Source organism: Brachycentrus maculatus, unplaced genomic scaffold, assembly GCF_059751285.1.
Source record: "Brachycentrus maculatus isolate JH-2025_06_01 unplaced genomic scaffold, ASM5975128v1 h1tg000144l, whole genome shotgun sequence".
Classification (NCBI taxonomy): Eukaryota; Metazoa; Arthropoda; class Insecta; order Trichoptera; family Brachycentridae; genus Brachycentrus; species Brachycentrus maculatus.
The window spans coordinates 3,829,602-3,851,488 of record NW_028280897.1 but is presented as its reverse complement, the minus strand read 5'-3'; the positions used below and the strand labels follow the sequence as shown (position 1 = coordinate 3,851,488).

The 21,887-nt window shown below is 35.3% G+C and overlaps 1 protein-coding gene across 3 annotated transcripts in view; it reads left to right on the top strand.

The window, feature by feature from the left end:
• Ack-like (activated Cdc42 kinase-like) overlaps window positions 1-21,887 on the top strand; it is a 37,971-nt gene that overhangs the window by 3,892 nt on the left and 12,192 nt on the right. Inside the window, exons 3-19 of one of the 3 annotated variants that reach the window (XM_088260848.1) lie at window positions 1,029-1,200; window positions 3,896-4,081; window positions 4,415-4,564; window positions 6,231-6,379; window positions 7,103-7,243; window positions 7,844-8,003; window positions 10,441-10,572; window positions 11,995-12,089; window positions 12,798-12,915; window positions 14,158-14,334; window positions 15,211-15,433; window positions 15,566-15,624; window positions 17,631-17,768; window positions 18,899-19,032; window positions 19,556-19,678; window positions 20,719-20,834; window positions 21,358-21,416. In XM_088260848.1, the coding sequence (XP_088116974.1) occupies window positions 1,029-1,200; window positions 3,896-4,081; window positions 4,415-4,564; window positions 6,231-6,379; window positions 7,103-7,243; window positions 7,844-8,003; window positions 10,441-10,572; window positions 11,995-12,089; window positions 12,798-12,915; window positions 14,158-14,334; window positions 15,211-15,433; window positions 15,566-15,624; window positions 17,631-17,768; window positions 18,899-19,032; window positions 19,556-19,678; window positions 20,719-20,834; window positions 21,358-21,416 (2,332 nt within the window). Of the gene's footprint in view, window positions 1-1,028; window positions 1,201-3,895; window positions 4,082-4,414; window positions 4,565-6,230; window positions 6,380-7,102; window positions 7,244-7,843; window positions 8,004-10,440; window positions 10,573-11,994; window positions 12,090-12,797; window positions 12,916-14,157; window positions 14,335-15,210; window positions 15,434-15,565; window positions 15,625-17,627; window positions 17,769-18,898; window positions 19,033-19,555; window positions 19,679-20,718; window positions 20,835-21,357; window positions 21,417-21,887 lie in introns of all 3 variants that reach the window. The other 2 variants (XM_088260847.1, XM_088260849.1) reach the window with 2 other exon arrangements.

The following is a 21,887-nucleotide window of genomic DNA, read 5'->3' as shown; positions in this document are numbered from 1 at the left end:
TGTGCCGATCGACAGTTTACTTTCAATAATCTTTCAAAAAAGCTCAAATTGGTAGAAGATTTGATACTATACCGGTTGCCGCCATTGGCTAAAAAACTTTTTTTTAACGTGGAAGTACTGCGAGTAGACTACTTACATAAAGAGCTAATCCTAATCTAATATGCATCCAAATTTACACACAGATTGTCACGATTGAATTCAGTAACGATTTATTTTGATAAAATTAATTTCTGTGTTTTAATTTGATCGTCCACATCTATCTTTTAATATTTTGTAAAATTAGCAAACCAGTTTACTCCCGTAAAGTTGTGTAAAATAACATATTTGGGATAAGAAATACATTGAAATTTTGTGTATTGATAAGCAGTATTTGACACTGTGATGAACTGGGCACATTAATTATTATCAGTCATTAGAAAACTTCATTGTATATGTTTCGTCCGCCTCCGTAGTGTAATGGTCAGCACGCTCGGCTACCGTTCTGGAGGTCCCGGGTTCGATTCCCAGAGGGGTCAAATAAATATAAGTGTTTTTTTCACTATACTATTTATTCGATATTACCCTGGACTGGTACCTGAAGCGGAGGGCTGATCACCTTTCCTTCGTGGTTAACGATCAAGATAACACTGTGTTTGTTTGTATTACGCAGTGCCCTATGCACCATTGGGGTGCGGATAAGGGTTTAAAAAAAAATAAAAATATTTATTCAATATTACCCTGGACTGGTACCTGAAGCGGAGGGCTGATCACCTTTCCTTCATGTGTAAACGATCAAGATAACTCTGCGTTTATATGACGCAGTGCCCTATGCACCATTGGGGTGCGGATAAGGGCTTATTATTATTATATGTGGTACCTGAAGCGGAGGGCTGATCACCTTTCCTTCATGTGTTAACGATCAAGATAACTCTGCGTTTATATGACGCAGTGCCCTATGCACCATTGGGGTGCGGATAAGGGTTTATTATTATTATATGTAGTTGGCTGAGATGAATTGAGAACGTACTTAGTTTGTATTTGTGTTGCAGAAATGACTTGAAGATAACGAGATTACATCAGCTGAAGTACATCACCGAAAACGACCTTAAAAGGCTCGGTTTGAAACGGAATGAGCTAAGGAGGTTCAAAAAACATTACAATAAATATTTTCCGCACAACTGTTTTTCCCGCCTAAAAAGACTTCTCGGACATAGGAGAGACGTATGTGTATATCTTTTATTTTATTTTATGTTTTAAATTTTAATAAATGTGAAAAATAAATAACAATAAATCATAATTGATTGTTTCGAAAAATTTGATACGGTAGATCCACTTCCGCCTCTGTAGTGTAATGGTCAGCATGCTTGGCTACCATTCTGGAGGTCCCGGGATCAATTTCCAGGGGGGGGGTCAAATAAATATAAGTGATTTTTTCACTCTAATAATTATTCAATATAACCCTGGAATGGTACCTGAAGCGCAGGACTGATCACCTTTCCTTCATGTGTTAACGATCAATATAACACTGCCCTATGCACCATTGGGTGCGGATGAGGGTTTGAATAATGAATTAAGGATATTAATTAGTTTCGAGAAATTTTTACGAGACATAAAGGAAGTGTATTCTGTATATTGTAATATTTTGGATATTGAATGATAAGAAGAGTGTTATAAAAGAAATGACTAAAATTTTACGTATTCTATGTCTTCTCATGTACTTTTTCAGGGAGTAATAACATAAACTGATTACATTGATTCCTTTTGGTTAAGTGTGTGAGAGTAGAACTAACTACATTTTATCTTGTGTTTTCTGGGAAAAATTTATTGCCACATGTGGTTCATAAATGACTTTCCACTGTGCATGAATGAATGCTCATAATATCCAGCTACTGGCTGTCGTTATCACATAAAAATATTACCAGTGAAATTTAGTTGTCGCCTAAATATAAATTCTAGAATACTTAGTTAAATCAATTTTTTTCCTCGAGTCATGGTTTCAGTGTTAACTTTGCGTCGCATAAATAAGTGAATGCTGTTGTGATAACAAACAATAGATTCTCCATGACAATAGCATTTCAACAAAAGCAGATGATGGAAATACAAAAAGTTATTCTAAACACACTGGATCATAAGTTCAAGGGTCTCATAAGTTCCTTGCTGACGTTTTTTGCAGTTTTGTGCTCCAAGCTCCGCTTATAAATATCGATGATTGGGTTCAGTGATGAGCAACCAGTGTGTGGTTAATCCCTTTTAATAATTATTTAATAAATTAACTTTCGTACCATTAAGGATGTCTGATTTCGAAATAATTCAATCTCATTAATAATCTATACTTATTTTTTTTTTTACAAAAATGTTAATAATATTAGTATATAACCACTTACCGAGATTTTTATGTCTACCGGTTTCGAGACATACCCGTCTCTATAAAGTAATATTATTAACACTTTTGTAAAAAAATAAATAAGTAAAAATGACTAACCACAAAGTAAATGTTTTAAATATGAATAATATTGAGAATATAAAAATCTATATGATCCTCGATAATACATAATACAAACTATTTTTTGACATCTCATCAAAGATGAAGAAGAATATGGAAGTCTGGTCATTTACGGGGCTTACGACCGTCATAGGCCGGTTTAAATGATCACTTTACACACATGTAACATTCACCAATTCTACCCATTATTGACAACCACACTACTCAAATTCTTGGAAGTTCTATATATATGAACCAATTTTGAAACATTGTTCTTGAATCACTAGAACTTCACTAGAGACATCTATTGGTGAGACGAAAAGAAGCTTTTTATTGAGCAGAAACTCTTTTATTAGTATGTGAGGTCCGAATCCTGGATTTTAATCACACACATGAGAAACGCCAGAAAATATCATTTTCATTTTTATTATTTAAGCTTATAATATTATTATGTGTGAATAATACAAACAACAAAAAACAAAAATAAAAATATCACCTGAACAAATCAAACATGGTATAAAATTAAATGTACAGGTCCCTTGGACCAATGTTGTCCGCACCTTACTATTTATGTTGTACAACATTTCGAGGTGTTCAAATAAATTATCTGGTCAAATTATGAGCTAAAATAATAAAATGAAAAGGATATTTTCTTGCGTTTCTCATGTATGTGATTATAATCCAGAATCTGGACCTCACATACACATAAAATAGTTTCTGCTCAATAAAAAAGGTTCTTCATCTCACCAGTACATGTCTTTAGTGAAAATTCTAGTGATTCAAGTACATATATATTTATATATATATAGAACTTCCCGGAATTTGAGTAATGTGGTTGTCAATCATGGGTAGAATTGGTGAATGTTGCGCGTGTGTAAAATGATCACTTGAACCTATGACGGCCGTAAGCCCCGTAAATGCTCAGACTTCCATATTCTCCTTCATCTATGTTGAGATGCCAAAAAATAATATTCACAATTCGTTCACTCCTTTTAAGAACGTCATAAATCAAAAACTGTCAATTTTCAGTTGTGCATGTTTTCGAAATGCCCAGAAAATGTACTATATCCCAGCAAAAGCGGCATATTTTTAACTTAATATTTACCTGCTACAGGGCAAAAAGTGTTGTTTTTGCATTTTGAAGAAAAGGTATTGTTTAAGTATTTTTTTAAATATACTAAATATTTTTCAAATGGAGAAAAAACCTTCAGGTTTTACATAAAAAAATCTGTTGCACAGTAAAAAGTTCAATAAGTGGCTTGATATTTATTTTTAGTACATTGTATTATATTTTTATACTTTAAAAACGTTCTCCTGAGAAATCAAGTTTTTTGATATATGACGTTGTTGAAAGGAGTGAGCGAATTGTCCATAAAATTTGACCCTGTAATGAAAATGTCATACTAATATATGTTTTTATTTTATTTTAAACAGAACCGTGTATTGGGTACCCTATCAGAGGAGAGGGCGAATGAACTGCTAGCAGCGGACCCAGCAGAACCCCTGAAAGGCCCCCATCGACACATCATCCCTATTGAGAATATTACAATCAACAATGAATTGGGTTCGGGGGAATTCGGGGTGGTAAAACAAGGAGTGTGGAAAAACAATGGCCGTCGAGTAATTTCTTTTGTTAATTAATTTTTTTTTACAAAATATATGGTTGGTATACTGGCAAAAAACTTTAACTCTACAATTAATCCCTATTATTTAATGCTTTTACCTTGATGAAATAGCCGCTATTGAACTCAAAGTTGAATTTACTTTCAAAACCTCATAAATATGACATTTTAAACCGTTTAGTGTATAGAATGTTGAAAACTTATAATATGCATCTTGAAGCCAAAATGTCATATTTTCGAGTTAACGCTTTTTACCTGTACACCCACCATATCATACTGTAGAAACGTTATTTATCACTTGGTGAAATATATTCTTTACCCAAATTTCCAGATTCAAGTGGCTGTCAAGTGCTTAGCTCGGGCGCGGATGAATTCAAATTCGGAGGCGTTTTTAATTGAAGCTGAAATCATGCACAGAATTGATCACAAAGGCATTGTTCCTTTATACGGTGTTGCACTCACTGCTGATGCTTTTATGATGGTTTGTTCATATTCTGCTTACATAAATTTGTTCTAATTTTTATACACTGCTAACTGCGCGATTTAAAAATGTATATTTTGTCCCTATTTTTACATATTGCAATATTATTTCATTGTTTTATAATATTTCATATGATTACTTCCTTTCCATTTATTCCCAATCTTTATAATTCCTTTTATCTATTTCCTAGTAAGTTATTCTCTGATCACCTTTATATTTCCTTGTCGTGTGATGATTTTTTTTTAAAGTTCAAAATTCAGGTACTTATTTTCTCACATATGCTGTTCTGGTTATCATTAAAATCCTCCACTAAGCAAGCATTTTGTATTATTATCGGGCTTCTTGTTTTCGTACGATAAAACAATATTGTACTCATTATATTTATCTCGTTTTATTATTAAAGTATCTAATATGTATATTTAAATATTTTTCAACTGAACCAAACATTTAACATTTTCTAAAATACATATCTACAATTTGGATTACATATAGAAAAATAATGTATCATATTTGGCATCAATTTACCGCAAATTAATATTATTTTCTGTAAATAATGGCATACTTTAAAAATCCACAAAAGCATATTGTCAATATCGATCATGAAAATTCCTTTTTACCTTTTGCACCCTCTTTATAACATTCTGCGTCATTTTTAAATATAGTTTAACTTTGTTAAAATAAGGATAATGCGAACAAGACAACTTTCTTATTACGTATCATTATATATCGGTGATATAGGCAGTAACTGACACTGACAGCCTTAATGTATTCCTTTTTAAGCTATTAAAACTAGGATGAAAATTATTTTCTAAAAATGAAAAAGAGAATCGTTTGCCTAGAGATTTTTGTTTAATACATATTTATATTTTAAAAATTATTAATATTATAAAAAAATAGATGCATAACTATAACGACACACATACATTATTTTTTTGCAATTTCATTCGTGATTTTCTTATGATAACTTATTTAAATTTTCACTTTGGATTTCTACCACATGAATGAAATAAGTCACATTTTAGTCAAATAAAGCTATATGCAAACATAACGTTTTTTATCTTAACTTATTAAGATAGGATATTTACTTCATTCTTTTGCAATTATTTATAACTAATCTTTGATAATGAGCTCTTTGTATAGTCGTCACAAGGATGGATTGTTTCCACTGTGATGAGTGATATAGATTCTCTGAAATCGTTGCTAATGAAGAATTGTCATTCATACTGTAAAAATATGAACATAATAACCATCTTCAATTGGATGTGTTTGGTGAACCTTTAATAATTTTTGTTCATGGTGATCAATAATTATGCGATGATACAAAACTTATTATTTTATGTTATATTTCAAATATTATTCTGTGTTATATTTCTGCTAAAGTGCGAATAAGTGAAACATATCTCAGTCTTTGTGCAACTCTGCCTTTACGATACAGGCAAATATAACAAATATATAATTAAGTTATTAGTTGGTCATATTAGTCAAGCAGTGTCCAAAGATAAGATGATATATTTGATTTATTTACTGTGAATTTGTTTTTTTTCTTACTGGTATGTCCTCCATTATTTATTTAATATGTTTTAAAACTGTTTTTTTTTCTGCGTGCATTGCGGAAGTTCTATATCTAAATCTATTTAGTATTCTCATGTTATGTTGGTAATCCTAGGTGACTGAGTTGGCGCCTCTAAGGTCTTTACTGGAGTGCCTAAAGGAACACGCATTACGCGTCAATTTTACAATCTTGACATTGTGCGAATTCGCCTGTCAGATATGCGAAGGGATGGTGTATCTTGAAAAGAAACGCCTGATACACAGGTATAATATGGAAATAATTTTATTATTTTTTTAAATTCAAATTTACTTGGTAAATACCACTATTTCTTAAAATCTATTGTGAAACGGTTTTTGATCTGTTCTTCATTTTCAAATACCATATCTGGAACTTTCAAAATGCATTGAAACATGGGTTACAATAGATTTAAAGAACAAGTGGTATTTACTAAGTAAAACTTAAATAGAAAATGGTTGGATATTGTCACAAAGTGACTGGCGAATCAGGTATGAAATAATTTATTATCGCTGATTATAATTTTGGCACTTTGTCCATATAATACATGACATTTGAAAAGCATATAATAAATACCTCCAACGACGAGGTACTACGATTGATCAAGGAAAGGAAGCACCTACTCGCGACTATCTCCAAAAGACACGCCGAATGGATCGGCCACGTGCTAAGACAAGAGGGGTTTCCTGCACCAAATAATAGAGGGGACGCACCCACACTGCGAATACCTAAGCGAATACGAAGACATGGGCTCCTCGACGTATGAGGAGCTGAAGAGGACTTAAAATAGGCGAGAATGGCGAAAGAGATGTCATCTGTTGCTATAGACCAATCCGCAGGATTGCGACCAGAGAGAGAATACCCACAATAATTTGCATAAACGCAAATAACGAACACATTGTTGTAGATTTTGTCAATAAAATTAATTATGAGTCATTCAATGTATATTTGATTTTCAATATTTCTTTCAGAGATTTGGCCGCCCGTAACATTCTGGTATTCTCCAAGACTCGAGTGAAGATCTCAGACTTTGGTCTGTCGAGGGCATTGGGCATTGGAAAAGACTATTACCAGTCCAACTTCAATGTCAACCTGAAGTTGCCTGTTGCTTGGTAGGTGCAAATATTTACATATACAGGAGGTTTCTATACTCCCGACGGCTAAAACTTACCCTCTTTTCGGACTAGTGGTGCGTTCAGATTACAGTACAGAGAATCTGTAGGGTATTTTATCAAATAAAAGAAATATGTATTGTGAAATTTTAACCCTTTCTGGTCACCCAAAATTAAAAAAAAATCTTAGCAGACAGTTACATTCCAATTAGAAAAAAATCTTTGTCCTCTGCTCCACATACTGTTTTAATAGATACGAGTGACAAAAATGTAAGCTTTGAATTTTAATAAATAAACCTAATGATGAAAAAATCGATGTCGAATGAGATTCGACATTGGACCAGTAAGGGTTAAATGTATTTATTTGATTTTTTTAAGCAAATCAAAAATTTATTTGACGACAAGTAAAAAACTATAACTTGCAATTTACGTAAAAGCATCTTCTGTTGCACAGGAATATCCACTTAAATTCGGAATACTTGCTACTGCTGCAGCGTCAAATATGGGATATCTCCATTTTTATTAATTTACGATGAAGCTCAAACAGTCATAAAGTTGAAACAAATGAATTTGCCGAATTAATGCGTTTGTTAATTGCAGGTGTGCTCCCGAATGCATAAGTTACTTGCGTTTTACATCTGCTAGTGATGTCTGGGCATACGCCGTCACCCTGTGGGAAATGTTCTCCTACGGATTTCAGCCCTGGGCAGCTTTCTCGGGACATCAAATACTGATTGCCATCGACGCCCCTAACTATCTGGTAAAAATGCATCTGCGATTGTATTTGCCATTAGCCTTTTTTTTTGTTGAGATAAAGTTAGTGTAATAAAGTGAATGGTGTTTTTTACGTCGACGGGGACGGGATTTGATAATTGTGTACATATATTTTAGACCTTAACAAAGAGATTGGTACATAATATTCACATTTCTCTCTGGTCTCAATCCTGCGGATTGGTCTGTAGCAACAGATGGCATCTCTTTCGCGTTTCTCGCCTATTTTCGGAAGTCCTCTTCAGCTCATCATACGTCGAGCAGCCCATGTCTTCGTATAAGTCGTTTAGGTGGCCACGAATATTCACATGCAAAACATTAAATAATTCCTTCTACTCTGAATTTGAATTGAGGCCGGTACAGAACGTAAAAATAGCCTCACCATCCTTAACCTTTTCATAGCCGCAAATAAATTACGCCGCAGTGCTCAACAGGCCAAGTATTTTTTTGAAAAAAAAAAGTTGTCTAAAGATTTTTTTTTTGTTGTTTTTATTGAATTATAATTTACTTACCAAATATTATATCCCGCATCGATTGTTAGAGTTTTATTCTTGAAGTTAAACCAGTTTCAAATTTTCAGGGTTGTCACACTAAGTCGCACACGCAAGTTTTTATTAAATTTAATATTAACACACAACTATTATTTATCAATGGAATATTTTAAAATAATAAGAAAAACACAAAAAAATTGAGCAAAATAAAAACCCCTGGCGTTCAAAACAATCGATTAAAATAATCAATATTTCAAGTGGTTTGAGTGGTAGCCCTAATGACATCTGTCAACTGTCAGCTGAAAGTGATACCGATAAATCACTTAAAAGTATTTAAAAACTTTATAAAATATTTTGTGACAACTTCAACTGATGGCAATGTATGTTCCGTTTTTGACAGATTGTCAATATGAGTTAAAACTGCGGAGTAATACGTCATCAAAAGTACTGACAAGATATCTCGTCTCTGGCCATACGGGCACTCCGCCATTTGCCGAGATATCTCGTCTCTGGCAACCATCGGGTTAAGCATCAATCGACCTTACTGTGTTAAGAAAGGTGTGGTGAGATTTTTTGAGCATGTTAATCGAATGAGTGAAGAAAGGATAGTTAAAAAAATATATGAGGCGAATGTGGTTGGTTATAAAAGTAGAGGAACACCGAGGAAAACTTGGCATGATCAATCAGTTACTCGGGCATGGTCAGGTCAGGAGTATGAGGAGATGCATGAATGTGTGGTGTTCTTTTCTCTCTGTCTATCCCTGCGGAGAAGTAGCGTGATGGTTAGCTAGTTAGTTTTCTGATTCTTTCAGCACAAAGCCGAAATGCCTGTTTGACTTTGAACTTTTGACTAGGAACAGATGTTCTGTATCAGTATTTTCCTCTTGGTAACACCCATTACATATATTTTTTTATTGTAATTCGTAGCAAAATCTATTGTCATGATATCTCGCTTGCAATCTTAAATGTTATTGTCGCTAACATCCTGTTCTCTATACTCTTATGAATTTACGTCATATGAATTTTAAAGCTTTGAACTTGACATTCTTTTGAAAGAATCAATTCAAGTTCATAAAATTTGGTATTGAACTTCAGCCTATAAATAAAATACAAAGGAAAACATACGACTGTGGCTGATGTTGTTGTCGATGTTGTGTTTACTTCAGGGCTTATATTACTGTCAATATTTTTAAATATTGTATGGCCATTTCACATTTTGATCTACCTTTTTTAGGTTAACCTAAAAGAATAATGCAGTGCGGCTCGCCATAATGAGCTCTAGCCTTTAGAATTTTTCGGTCTTCTTCTTCTTCTAACCCTTATCCGCACACAATGGTGCATAGGGCACTGCATCATGTAAACTCAGCGTTATCTTGATCGTCAACACATGAAGGAAAGGTGATCAGCCCTCCGCTTCAGGTACCAGTCCAGGGTAACGTTGAATAAATATAAGAGTGAAAAAAATCACTAATATTTATTTGCTCCCCTCCCTGGGAATCGAACCCGGGACCTCCAGTACGGTAGCCGAGCGTGCTGACCATTACACTACGGAGGCGGACAAAATTTTTAGGTACTCTGAGTTATTTCTTGTTATCTTCAGTGACTTTTTTGTCACAATTGGCCACCCCTAATGGGGCCTTAGGGCAAATTCGCCACTGCATAATGCATTCAGAAATGACTATACTTCATATACTTCATCAGATATGAAGATAGGCCATCTTAGAGCGGAAGGTGTGTGCTAAACACCATGATAACAGATGTTACACGTGTGTAAAGTGATCACTTAAACCAGCCTATGACGATTGTCAGCCCCGTAAATGCCCAGACTTCCATATTCGTCTTCATCTTTGATGAGATGTCAAAAAATAATATCAAAATAAATATGATGTGTAATAATGTGACGTGTGCAATAATCCTTCTTACATCTTGTTTCAGCGCCTGGAACAGCCCGATTGCTGCCCAAAAGAATACTTTGCACTGATGCAGAGATGCTGGCGCCATAACCCTTCCAAGAGGCCCAAATTTGTGGAGATTTTGAACATGCTCTCTAGCTGCAAACCAGAACAGGTAAATTTGGTCTTCAGTTCACATTGATCTTTTCGTTACTAAAGGGTTACCTTTCTCTTGTGCAGCAGTGATATGTATGTTGTATACTTACTCATATACTTATAACCCTTATCCGCACCCAATGGTGCATAGGGCACTGCATCGAATTGACGCAGTGTTTTCTTGATCATTACTTACATGAAGGTAAGGTGTTCACTCTTGCGCTTCAGGAACCAGACCAGGGTAATATTAAATAAATATTACAGTGTAAAATCACTAATATTTAACTTCACCCCCCCTGAGAATCGAACCCGGGACCTCCAGCACGGTAGCTAAACACGCTGACTATAACACCACGGAGGCGGACAAATGATGTATACCATTTGAAATTGTGATTTAAAAATGGAAAAAAAGAAAATATTCGTAAATGTTGCTTTTATTGGACAAAGTTGAGGTTCAAATTTAACAATTTTGTAATGTTATCTCTGGTAAGCATCTGAAAACGAGAAAAAAAATACATCGCAAGTAGTCGCTATTGATGGCATAGCGGCACGATCACCCTGAAGGACAACTTGTGCGCTACTAAAAGGAGATCGGCAAAAACAGTATCAAGCCGCGTGCGTGTGTACGCAAAGCACGGCACGCACGCACACACTGATGAATTTTGTGATGTATCCCTGATTTTTTTACAAGTTATTTATTTCCATCGCTGGAAATGAGTAACTTATGTATTACACAAAAGTATTATAATATAAAGTTAATCATAGTTCCTCCATAGTGTAGTGGTTAGTGCGCCAGGCTACCATGCTGGAGGTCCCGGGTTCGATTGCCAAGAGGGTCAGATAAGGTGCAGATAAGGGTTAGAATTAAATGTAATACATAATTGTATTACTGAGCAATACAAAAGTTCTGAGCCAGTTTCGGCCAAAATCTGTGTATTTTTTAGAATAATTTATGTATTAAAATAGTATTCACAAATGTACGCGAGAAGAACAAAGAGACGCAGTTCATTGACTTTTATTTTGTTTATAATATTGTCCCCACCACATGTAACTCCTTTAAAATCGTATATAAGGGGTGGCGGACAAATTTTTGTGTGCTCGGATTAAATAATATTCAAAACGTGTATACGTCGCGTTCGCTCTGTTTGTATTGACGTTGCTTTGTTCTTCTCGCCCTTGTGTTTTATAATTTTTCTTATATTGTTGTCAAATTGTTCTTTTCATTTTGTGATTTTTTTATTAATAAATAATTGTCTCCATTTGCGCGTTTCCGTCTTCCTCATCAAAAGTGTTCCAGTACCGTTAGCTGGAACAAAGCCCGTATCTATTATATTTTATATCGACATTCTCGTTATTAGAGTCGATTGTAGTAAATAAATATCGCCGGAAAGGAATGGTTACTATACAGGTATTGAATATAATTATGATTTCATTTTTTTAGGTTCAGGTGCACACCGTGAGTGAGCCAGAACCTCCGATTAGAAATGACCTGCTGGACTGCAAGATAGGCGAAGTTATAACAGTCCTCGACAAAGGGTAAGCTTGGATCTTTGAATTATTCTATATTCAAACGGGTTTAACCCATTCTGGTCCCCAAAAAAATGGCTTGATCAGAGCAGGAGTGGAATAATCGGCGGGTATATTGTCCGCCTCCGTAGTGTAATAGTCGCCCCGCTCGACTATCGTGCTGGAGGCCCCGGGTTCGATTTCCAAGGTTCGATATAAGTGATTTTTTCACTCTGTTATTTATTCGATTATACCCTGGACCTTAAGCGGAGGGCTGATCGCCTTTCCTACATGCGTCAACGATCAAGATAACACTACGTTTATTTGACACAGTGCCCATAAGGTGCAGATAAGGGTTTGAAGATGACCTGTCATGGGCTGGTTAAGTGATTACTTTACACACGTGCAACATTCAGCATTCTGCTCATGATTGACAACCACACTATTAAAAATTTTGGAACTCCTAGATATATAGATCAGTCTCATGACATAGTACATATGAGTTCACAACACTTATCTATGTTAGATTGAGAAAGCTTCTTTTAACCAGATACCCTTTTATTTAAATGCAAGACCTGGAATTTTTTCACATACTGAAAAACGCCTGAAAACATGTGATATATTGTGATATATTGAAAAAAGACATTTATGCCTGCTCCTGGCACTAATTAGCATGCTGATCCGCCTGACAATGTGTTAGTATAAAAATGTATTGCATAATTATGTGATTTGTTTCAGGGATAAACCAGGTGCATTCTGGAAAGGAATACTGGATACTGGAGTGACGGGGCTTTTCGATCCGCAAAATGTTGTTTCATACCGCGGAATCGTTGTACCGCCTGATAAACCTAAACAGGCATGTATTTTAATTCTACTTATCGATTCGGCAGTCACTTTGTGGTACTTTGTCCATTTTAAATATTGCTCGGCAAATACTAGTATCTCTTAGTTTCACCATACTAAATCCATTGTGACACATGTTTTTATAGAAAACAATTTTACAAATTCACACTTATATCAATAATAATTCAGAAATCCTAAAAGTTGTTAACACAAAAAGTCATTATAAAATAATCATTTAGGAACAATACAAATTCATAAAAATATAAATAATTAATAAACCCATAATTAGCAATATGACAATGACTTAAACCTCCCCCTATTGTCCATGTTCCTACTGATAAAAAAATAAATAAAATAAAAATAAGAAACAGTCCTTACTCCTTCAATGTCTCAAGGACACAACTCTTCACTAAATTTGAATGCAGCTTCACTTAGTGTGTTTGAAAATGATGCAGAATGTATTGAAACACGTGTCACAAAAGCATTTCTACCCGTTATGTCGAATAAAGCTTAAGGACGGGAAATATATTTTTACCTTCTGCGCCGGCCTAATTTCAAAGTCAGACGAAACAGTCGATAGACGTCTCGTGCATCTGCAGCTACTCCCGTGGGTAAAGTTATTTTACCAGCTTGCAATCGGTACATTCAATTTGGCGGGCACGCTGCGGGTCCGATGGCATGGAATGCCATTCCGCCAGTAGTTTAAAACTGTGGGAGCTGTTTTTTTTTAGAAACAAACTAAAAACAATTGCTGAAAAAATTATTCACATGATTTCAGTCTTGAACTGAATCACGGAATTATATTTTACAGTTTAATTAGAGAAAATTTTACGGAAATAGGGATAAATAAATCGCCCAATATTGTTATGGTTATTATTATAACGATTCTTTTCCGGAAAAAAAATATATATGTTACGGCGGAAGTAAAATTTTTGCAATATGTGTGTAGCAGATGTATTTTATTCAGTTATAAAACTTTGTCTGCTTTACCAAGTAAGTTGAAAAGAAGTCTTTAATCATTCTTATACAAATGCTTGTTCCATCATCATCCATCTCATTGCATATTTTGCTCATCATTTGCTGGAATTTGTGAATATAGTCCGTCTTTCTATGAAATATTTTTCACCATGACATGCTTTTGTTTGGCTGCAGATCATTTCGGCTTTTCATCCAATCATCTGTGACTTTTTTATTCTGTTTTGTTTGATGGCATATTAAAATTTTATAATGTAATTAATTGCATACCTCCTTGTAGAGTACATTCACTCGATCATTCCGCCACGGCGCTGGTATAAGATACTCATTCACACGGGACAAGGAGTCCTCCAGACGTCGACTTCATTGCAGCATGATATCAGCGCCCCAGGAAGTCAAGCATACGGGACACGTCGGCTTAGATGGAGCCTTCTTTGGAGATGTGTCTTTTCTGGAAGTACGTAACTTTATTTTTAATCAGTCTTTGAAAACTCGATTTGTATTTAAATACACCCTCAAACTAATCTGCATCCTACGCACAATTTAGACTGTTGTAAAAATGGTTGCGTCCAATGCGTTACCGTTACTCTTTTGGAGGCGTAGGTACCACTCTTGTAGTATGGAGTCCAAGCGCAGTCTGAATTCCAAAATGAAGCCAGATGTTAAAGTAGATCAGATATAGGTTCAAGTCTGTGGCGAGAAGCCCTGATCCAATTCAGAATGGAAAGTCTCTAATAAAAAGCAGTGTTCAAAAATGTCTAGTGTGTTCCTCAGGAAATCAAATAAAAAAGAGATTTATTTTCAAGAGCAAATATTAAGTACTCTGGGGCCCAGGCACTGGTCTGAGGCATCAGCAAAAGTTCCCTAGAGTTATAAATGAAATATTTTATATTATTTTTTGATATCTCATCAAAGATGAAGAAGAATATGGAAGTCTGGGCATTTACGGGGCTGACGACCGTCATAGGCTGGTTTAAGTGATCACTTTACACGCAAGTAACATTCACCAATTCTACCCATTATTGACAACCACACTACTCAAATTCTTGGAAGTTCTATATATATATGAACCAATTTAGAAATCTTGTTCTTGAATCACTAGAACTTCACTAGAGACATCTATTGGTGAGATTTAAAATAATATGAAAATAACTCCTGTAATTGGGGATAATCCAGATTTTGTGAACAAGTATTTGGACACACTCAAAATGTTGTAAAGAAATATTTTACTTAAGTTAGGCCTTATTTTTCAGGTACTTGAAGGAATTTATTAATTTGGTTTAGCTGCTGCGTGTTTTTGCCTTATTAATGTACGCATTTTTTACCATTTCAGAATTCTAGCTTGCCGAGGCAGGTGGTAACTCCGTACAAGCCATCGGAAGATTTAGAGCAGACACCGCTTATAAACCCAAATTCCCCATCTCATTTTACCGGAGGTAATAATACACCGTTGAACTCACTCACACACCCCATTCTTGTGAGGGAAACAAACCCTCTCCAGTACCAAAGTGCACAGTCAGAAAATGAAATGACCTTACGTGACGTGGCTGACAATGGTAAGTAAAAAAAGCAGGTGATGATTTGGTTTTTCAACCATTTAAGATTTTTTTTAATGAATATTCCATATTTAGTAATATACATGTGTTATAACTTCCTATACATAATAAATACTGATGATTTCTTTTTAGGTGGTCATCATGGAAATTTACTGTTAGAGTCTGTAGCACATGTTCATCATGAATCAAAGGTACTCTGTAATTTTATTGTACACACTTATACAAAAAAAACATGACATTTTTTTTTCTCTATTTATTATTTTTATGGACAGTAGACTTGTTTTACCATGATCAGTTTAACGGGAAACTGGGTGGTGGTTTAACTGAGATGATGATGTTCTAAAAAATGCATGTTTCTTATTATTTTTCAATTCCATAATGCACGAATTATTTTACATTATTTAAAAGAGGGATATTTGCGTCCACAATAACAAAAAACTACACAACACAGTTGACAGTTTTCTTGTTAAAACAACTGTCAACTGTTTCTTGTTTTGAATCTTTACGAACCAGTCATATAATGAGACTTGAAGTCTCTGATCTCTTTCGCGATGCGTGGTAAGTTTGTAAAATAACTAATAAGTAGCTGTACCATCCATCCAGGTAAATCGAGAGTCTACTGTACCAGGTGTATGCATAAGTCTTTTTCGGTTTCACTAAGAGATGGCGCTACCGAACACTATGTGGGTATGAATTTGGCTATGTCAGTTTGTTCGTCTGACATAAATCTACAAACTAATTCATGTTGAGTCCGCCAAACAATAGCGTCTGTGTTGTATCGTTCAGTGATCATATCGACATTTGTGCCTGAAAAATAACATTTGCATAGCTTTTCTTATTTAATCAAAAGAAAAAGGCAGCGGAAAGTCTTCTTTTGCTGGTAGAAACATATGGCGAACACGCTCCATATATAAGGACATGTGAGACATGATTTCCACAATTTAAATGTGGTGATTTCAATGCGAGAAACAATGCGCACTCTGGTAGACCACTAACATTGCAAAGACGAGCAATTGCAGGCGTTACTGGATGATGATCCAACTCAACAGGAATAAGCAAAAGCATTAAATGTCTCAAGAAACAATCAGCAGACGTTTACGAGCAATGGGAAAGATCATTAAACTCGGTAAATAGTCCCACTACGATTTGAATGAATGACAAATGGAAAATCGAAAAGTCCTTCAACATCGTTTCGGCAAGAAGTTTGTTTCGGCTTTGTGTCTGGTGGGACCAGACCAGTATTCAGTATTATGAACTCTTGAAACCGTTAATGCACAACACTATCGCCAACAAATGATTAATTTAAAGCACGCATTGATCGAAAGACAATCGGAATGGGCCAGAAGACATGGCAGTGATTTTGTTACACAACAATGCGCTGTCTCACACTGCAAAACCAGTAAAAGTTACCTTGAAATTGCTTGAATGGGATATCCTTCCGCACTCGCCGTACTCAATGGGGCACTCGCTCACAGAAAAAGTTGATAATAGATCGGCAAATGGTTTGCCTCAAAAGACGGAGTTTTTCAGGCAAGGTATTCATAACTTACCTGAAAGATAAACAAAGTGCGTAGATGCCGATGACCAGTATTTTGAAAAAGCAAAAAAAACATCTCCGTAGAAAACTATGTGTTTTCTTCCTGCAAAAACTTATGCATACACCTGGTATATGCATGCTGTAACAGGAATGCTAGAACACGGCTTTTTTCAGTTTTTTGGCAGTCCTGACAATTATTTTGTATGAATTGTGAGCAATTATGAATAAATAAATAAAAATATAACTCGTAATTTTTTTATCTCTTGTACCTATTATTCTTCTGCTACCTATTTTATTAATTTTCATCGAAAAGTATATCTAGATTTTTTTTATTATTTATTAATAGATTTATACTATACACTGACACTTCGTGATGGAATTGCATTTTTAATATATTATTAGATTAAAACCAATATTTATTGTCATTGCACACACAATATACATGTACATAGAACACATGGAATATGGGTGGACACCGACAATATCATAGCGCCTCGACTTTTATGACAATGATTTAGATATTGTTTACATAATTTAATTAGTGGTTTGTATATTACTTTACTTTACTTTAAGCAACATATTTGATTTGAAAAGCAATTACTTCATACCAAACCTATCTGAATATTGTTCTTATCATTGATACTGTTTTTCTTCCAGAAGAAATCGCCAAGCAGCATGGATGCTCCTAGCACTTCTCGTTCCAACCCTTATAAAGACGATTCCAACGGTTCTGGTGATGATGATTACGGTACTGGCCCGGAGACTCACGAATACCAAGAAATATCTGATGATGATGAGGTACCGTATTATACAGACACACCTTAATTTTAAAGCAATTTTTTAGATTACAAAGCCATACTGTTTTTTTCTTGGTTTATAAAACCAAACTGACCTTTAAAATATCTGAAAATCGCCTCTGGTCTCTGTTTGCATCAGAAAACAGCGCATCGCACAATTGTAGTGTTTTTATGTACTACAAATGCATATGTGGTGTTGTGTGGAATATAATACTATATTTTTTATTGTATTATTCCCATCATTGCAATGTTACCAGGTTGAGATAGGTTTTCCGCGCCATCGAATATATGGCCATTTTTAAGACTGAGAGTATTTTCAAATTATATTAATTTAGAGTTTAAGACGCACCTGAATTTAGGAAGCATTTTTTTAAAGATAAATGTGTCTTATAGCCAAAATCCGTAAAATTTGTCCGCCTCCGTAGTGTAATGGTCAGCATGCTCGGCTACCGTTCTGGAGGTCCCGGGTTCGATTCCCAAGGGGGGTAATATAAATATTAGTGATTTTTTCACTGTCATATTTATTCAATATTACCCTGGACTGGTACCTGAAGCGGAGGGCTGATCACCTTTCCTTCATGTGTAAACGATCAAGATAACACTGCGTTTATATGACGCAGTGCCCTATGCACCATTGGGTGAGGATAAGGGTTTTATTATTATTATTATTGTTATTATTATAGCCAAAATACATTAATCTAACCAATTATCACGCCGCTTCACCAGCAAATGCATTCATATAAAGATGTTTGAAAATGGCATGATGACGTGTTTCCTCAAAAACCGAGGACTTTTATTGGCAGGGTGTAGCTAGCGAGGCCCAATACTTGGAATAAACCGTTTTCATAAAGGATTTGTGTTTTTCTTAGTCAAAAATTGGCAATTCTGAGGTTACAGAACCGGTAAATACATTTAAAACACAGTATTTTTCTTCTTCTATATGTATGTGTGTGCGTAATCAACCCGAGTATGGGTCCAGCGCGGGTCCTCTTCAGTATAAAAATCGGTGTGTTGGTTTTGATTGTATCAATTAAGAAAATAAAACACCTAATGTTCGAATTCATGCAAATAATGTTTTCTATCATGAATTGACTATTTTTTTGTCAATTAATTTTATAATTTTGGTTTTAGGAATCCGAATTTCGAAAGACTGTGCTCAATCATTTGGAATCCATGTTCCGTAATGAAGAAGGGCAAGATGAAGCGGCTGGTTTAGATCGTGACGAAGTAAAACATCACAGTGAGAATGCTGAATCCCATTCTACGTAGGTTCATTTTCTGTTACTTACATAAAAAAATATCAGCAAATGACTGAGCAAACACATTCCACTGATTTAAATCTATATTCATTATGACATCGCTCACTCCTTTCAAGAACATCATAAATCAAAAATCTACAATTTTCAGTTGTGCATGTTTTCGGAATGCCCAGAAAATGTACCATATCCCAGCAAAAGAGGCATATTTTTAACTTAATATTTACCTGCTACAGGGCAGAAAATGTTTTTGCATTTTGAAGAAAAGTTATTGTTTAAATATTTTTTTAAATGTACTAAATATTTTTCAAATGGAGAAAAAACCTTCAGGTTTTACCTAAAAAGATCACAGTAAAAAGTTCAATAATTGGCTTGATATTTATTTTTAATACATTGTGTTATATTTTTAAAATTTAAAAACGTTCTCTTGAAAAATCGAGTTTTTTTTATTTATGACATTCTTGAAAGAAGTGAGCGATATGTCTCATACAAAAATTTTTTTGGTTGCTATATGTTTATTTTTTTGTTATAGAATGACTGATACGTCAACAATATTCAAAAAGAAACAAAGTGAATCTGGAATAATGCCAATATCTGCCCATGATCAAAAGATGTTGGACTGCGCTATTGCCTTGGCAAACGAAATTATTACCAGGTAATTAAAAATAATAATTACATATGTAAAGAAATCACATTACCCGTGAAGCCTCCAGGGCTGACTTTCTATCTGGAAATTGACATTTTGGTTTTAAAGTAGGGATAACTTAAACTTGGCTTCTACTACTGCTACTATCTGTATCCACTTTCTATGTGGAGTCCACAAACTGCCTCCAGGCTCTTCTGTCGGCTGCCAGCTCCCCGGTAACTTCCCAAGTCAGGTCCATGTCCCAAAGTTCAGACAAGAACTGCCGACAGATTGTCAGCAGTTGACGTCCTGGGTGACAAAAACCTGTTGCCTTTCAAAAGAGGGTACGGGGCTCTCCCATGCAAAGTACATGGCCTAGCCAACTGAATCACCTTTTCTTAGAGACAGTTGCGACCATGGGTTACTGGGTTCTGCGCTGTATTTCCTCATTCCTCGCAAAGTCAAACCACCGCATGCCTAAAATTCTTCGCTGGCATCTATTCTGTAAGCTATTCGGCTGTGAAACATGGCACCTTACAAGGGTCCAGAGCAGCCGTGTACTAAGCTTTGAGAATAGGTGTCTGCGGAGAATTTTAGGCATGCGTTGGTTTGACTTTGTGAGGAATGATGAGATAAGGCGTAGGACGCAGCAAATCTTGGTCACAACTGTCGTCAAGAAAAGGCGATTCAGTTGGCTGGCCATGTACTCCGCATGCCTCCTGAGAGCCTTAATCAAGTTTGACTCTTTAACAAGGCATCAGGTTCGTGCCGCCCAGGATGACCACTGCTGACAATTCGTTGGCAGTTCTCGTCAGAACTTCGGGATGCGGATCTGACTTGGGAGGATGCAAGGGAGCTGACAACCGACAGAAAAGCCTGGAGACAGTTTGTGGACTCCATATGCTCCACCCATGGAGCGGATATGGTTAAATAATAAATAATTCACTTTAAAATTTGTTAAGATATCTTCCGTTCTTTGGGATAAATATTTGTTTGTGATCAATGACTAAAATGTGTTTGACTGTTTTGCTTTTGAAGATTTTTAGTAAAATGTTTTACTTTTATTATAGTTCGTTGACGGATTTGGAGCCGAAAGAAACTTCTGAGAAGTCCAAGTTTCACTTCAAGTTTCCTCTGACGGGCTACTCTCACCACTCCCATACTCTCAAGTTCACCGGTTCTAAAGGTACTTATTTCCATAGTGAGTGTCGTAATCTGTTACAGTAAAAGTCCATTGATTGGAACAATAATAATTAAAAATTAGATTTATAAAAAAAAATTAAACACTTGCATAATACCACTTAATAAGTTTTATTTCATTACACATAACTAGCTTCGAAAACTACAGATGTTTTCATCTACATGTGAATAGTAAAACTAACGAGCAACAAAATTATTCAGGTATATATAGAGGTTAGTTTGAATCTCGACATATTCTGCAAACATTGCTAAAATAGGTAGCCAGTGTTATTCACCTCGAAATGCTAAACGCGCCGTATGACGTATTCGTATGCGTAGGGCGAGTAGGAAAAATTTGATGTATCACAAACGTTTCTGTGATTACGGGTATACTTTATGTACGTGAACGTACGGGATATGGCTTGTTGCGTTCGGGCGATAAATAGGGCTAAACCCAGTAAAAATGACAAAAAAATCTATGATATTTGTTTGATTGCTAATTTATCCAATCAATTCACTTTTTTTTCTAGGTGGTAAAACCGAGAAACGATCATTTACCCAGGAGGCCCAAAGTGTTCCGGACATTCAGGTACATTTAATGAATTAATTCAACACATTAATACTTTCCAAATTTTACATTACCTACACTGACATCATCAAGTATGACTTTAAAATCTAATATACAGGCAAACTGACTATGCTGCTGGTTTATGTGTAAATGTAAGATCTAGAAATAGATCTTGTCATTGGGATGGCCTAGTGGACTGCCATTACAATTGTCCTTGTAATGAGGTAGAGTAGAGACAACAGCTGTTCTTCAACTGGAGGCGCCAGCTTCCAGAATATATGGAATACTTAGACATTGAGTAGTCTGATGATACTGACTATATTTCACTTGACGTGTCTTAAGTTACTTGATGTACACATCACTCGGAGCGCTGGATTCTAAATGTATTTGGTCCACTGCCCCCTAGGATCTTCAGTGGCTCTCTTCGTCCTCACTAGAAATCATCGACTTGTGTAGAGTAATATTTAACTGAAACACATCCTTAACACATAC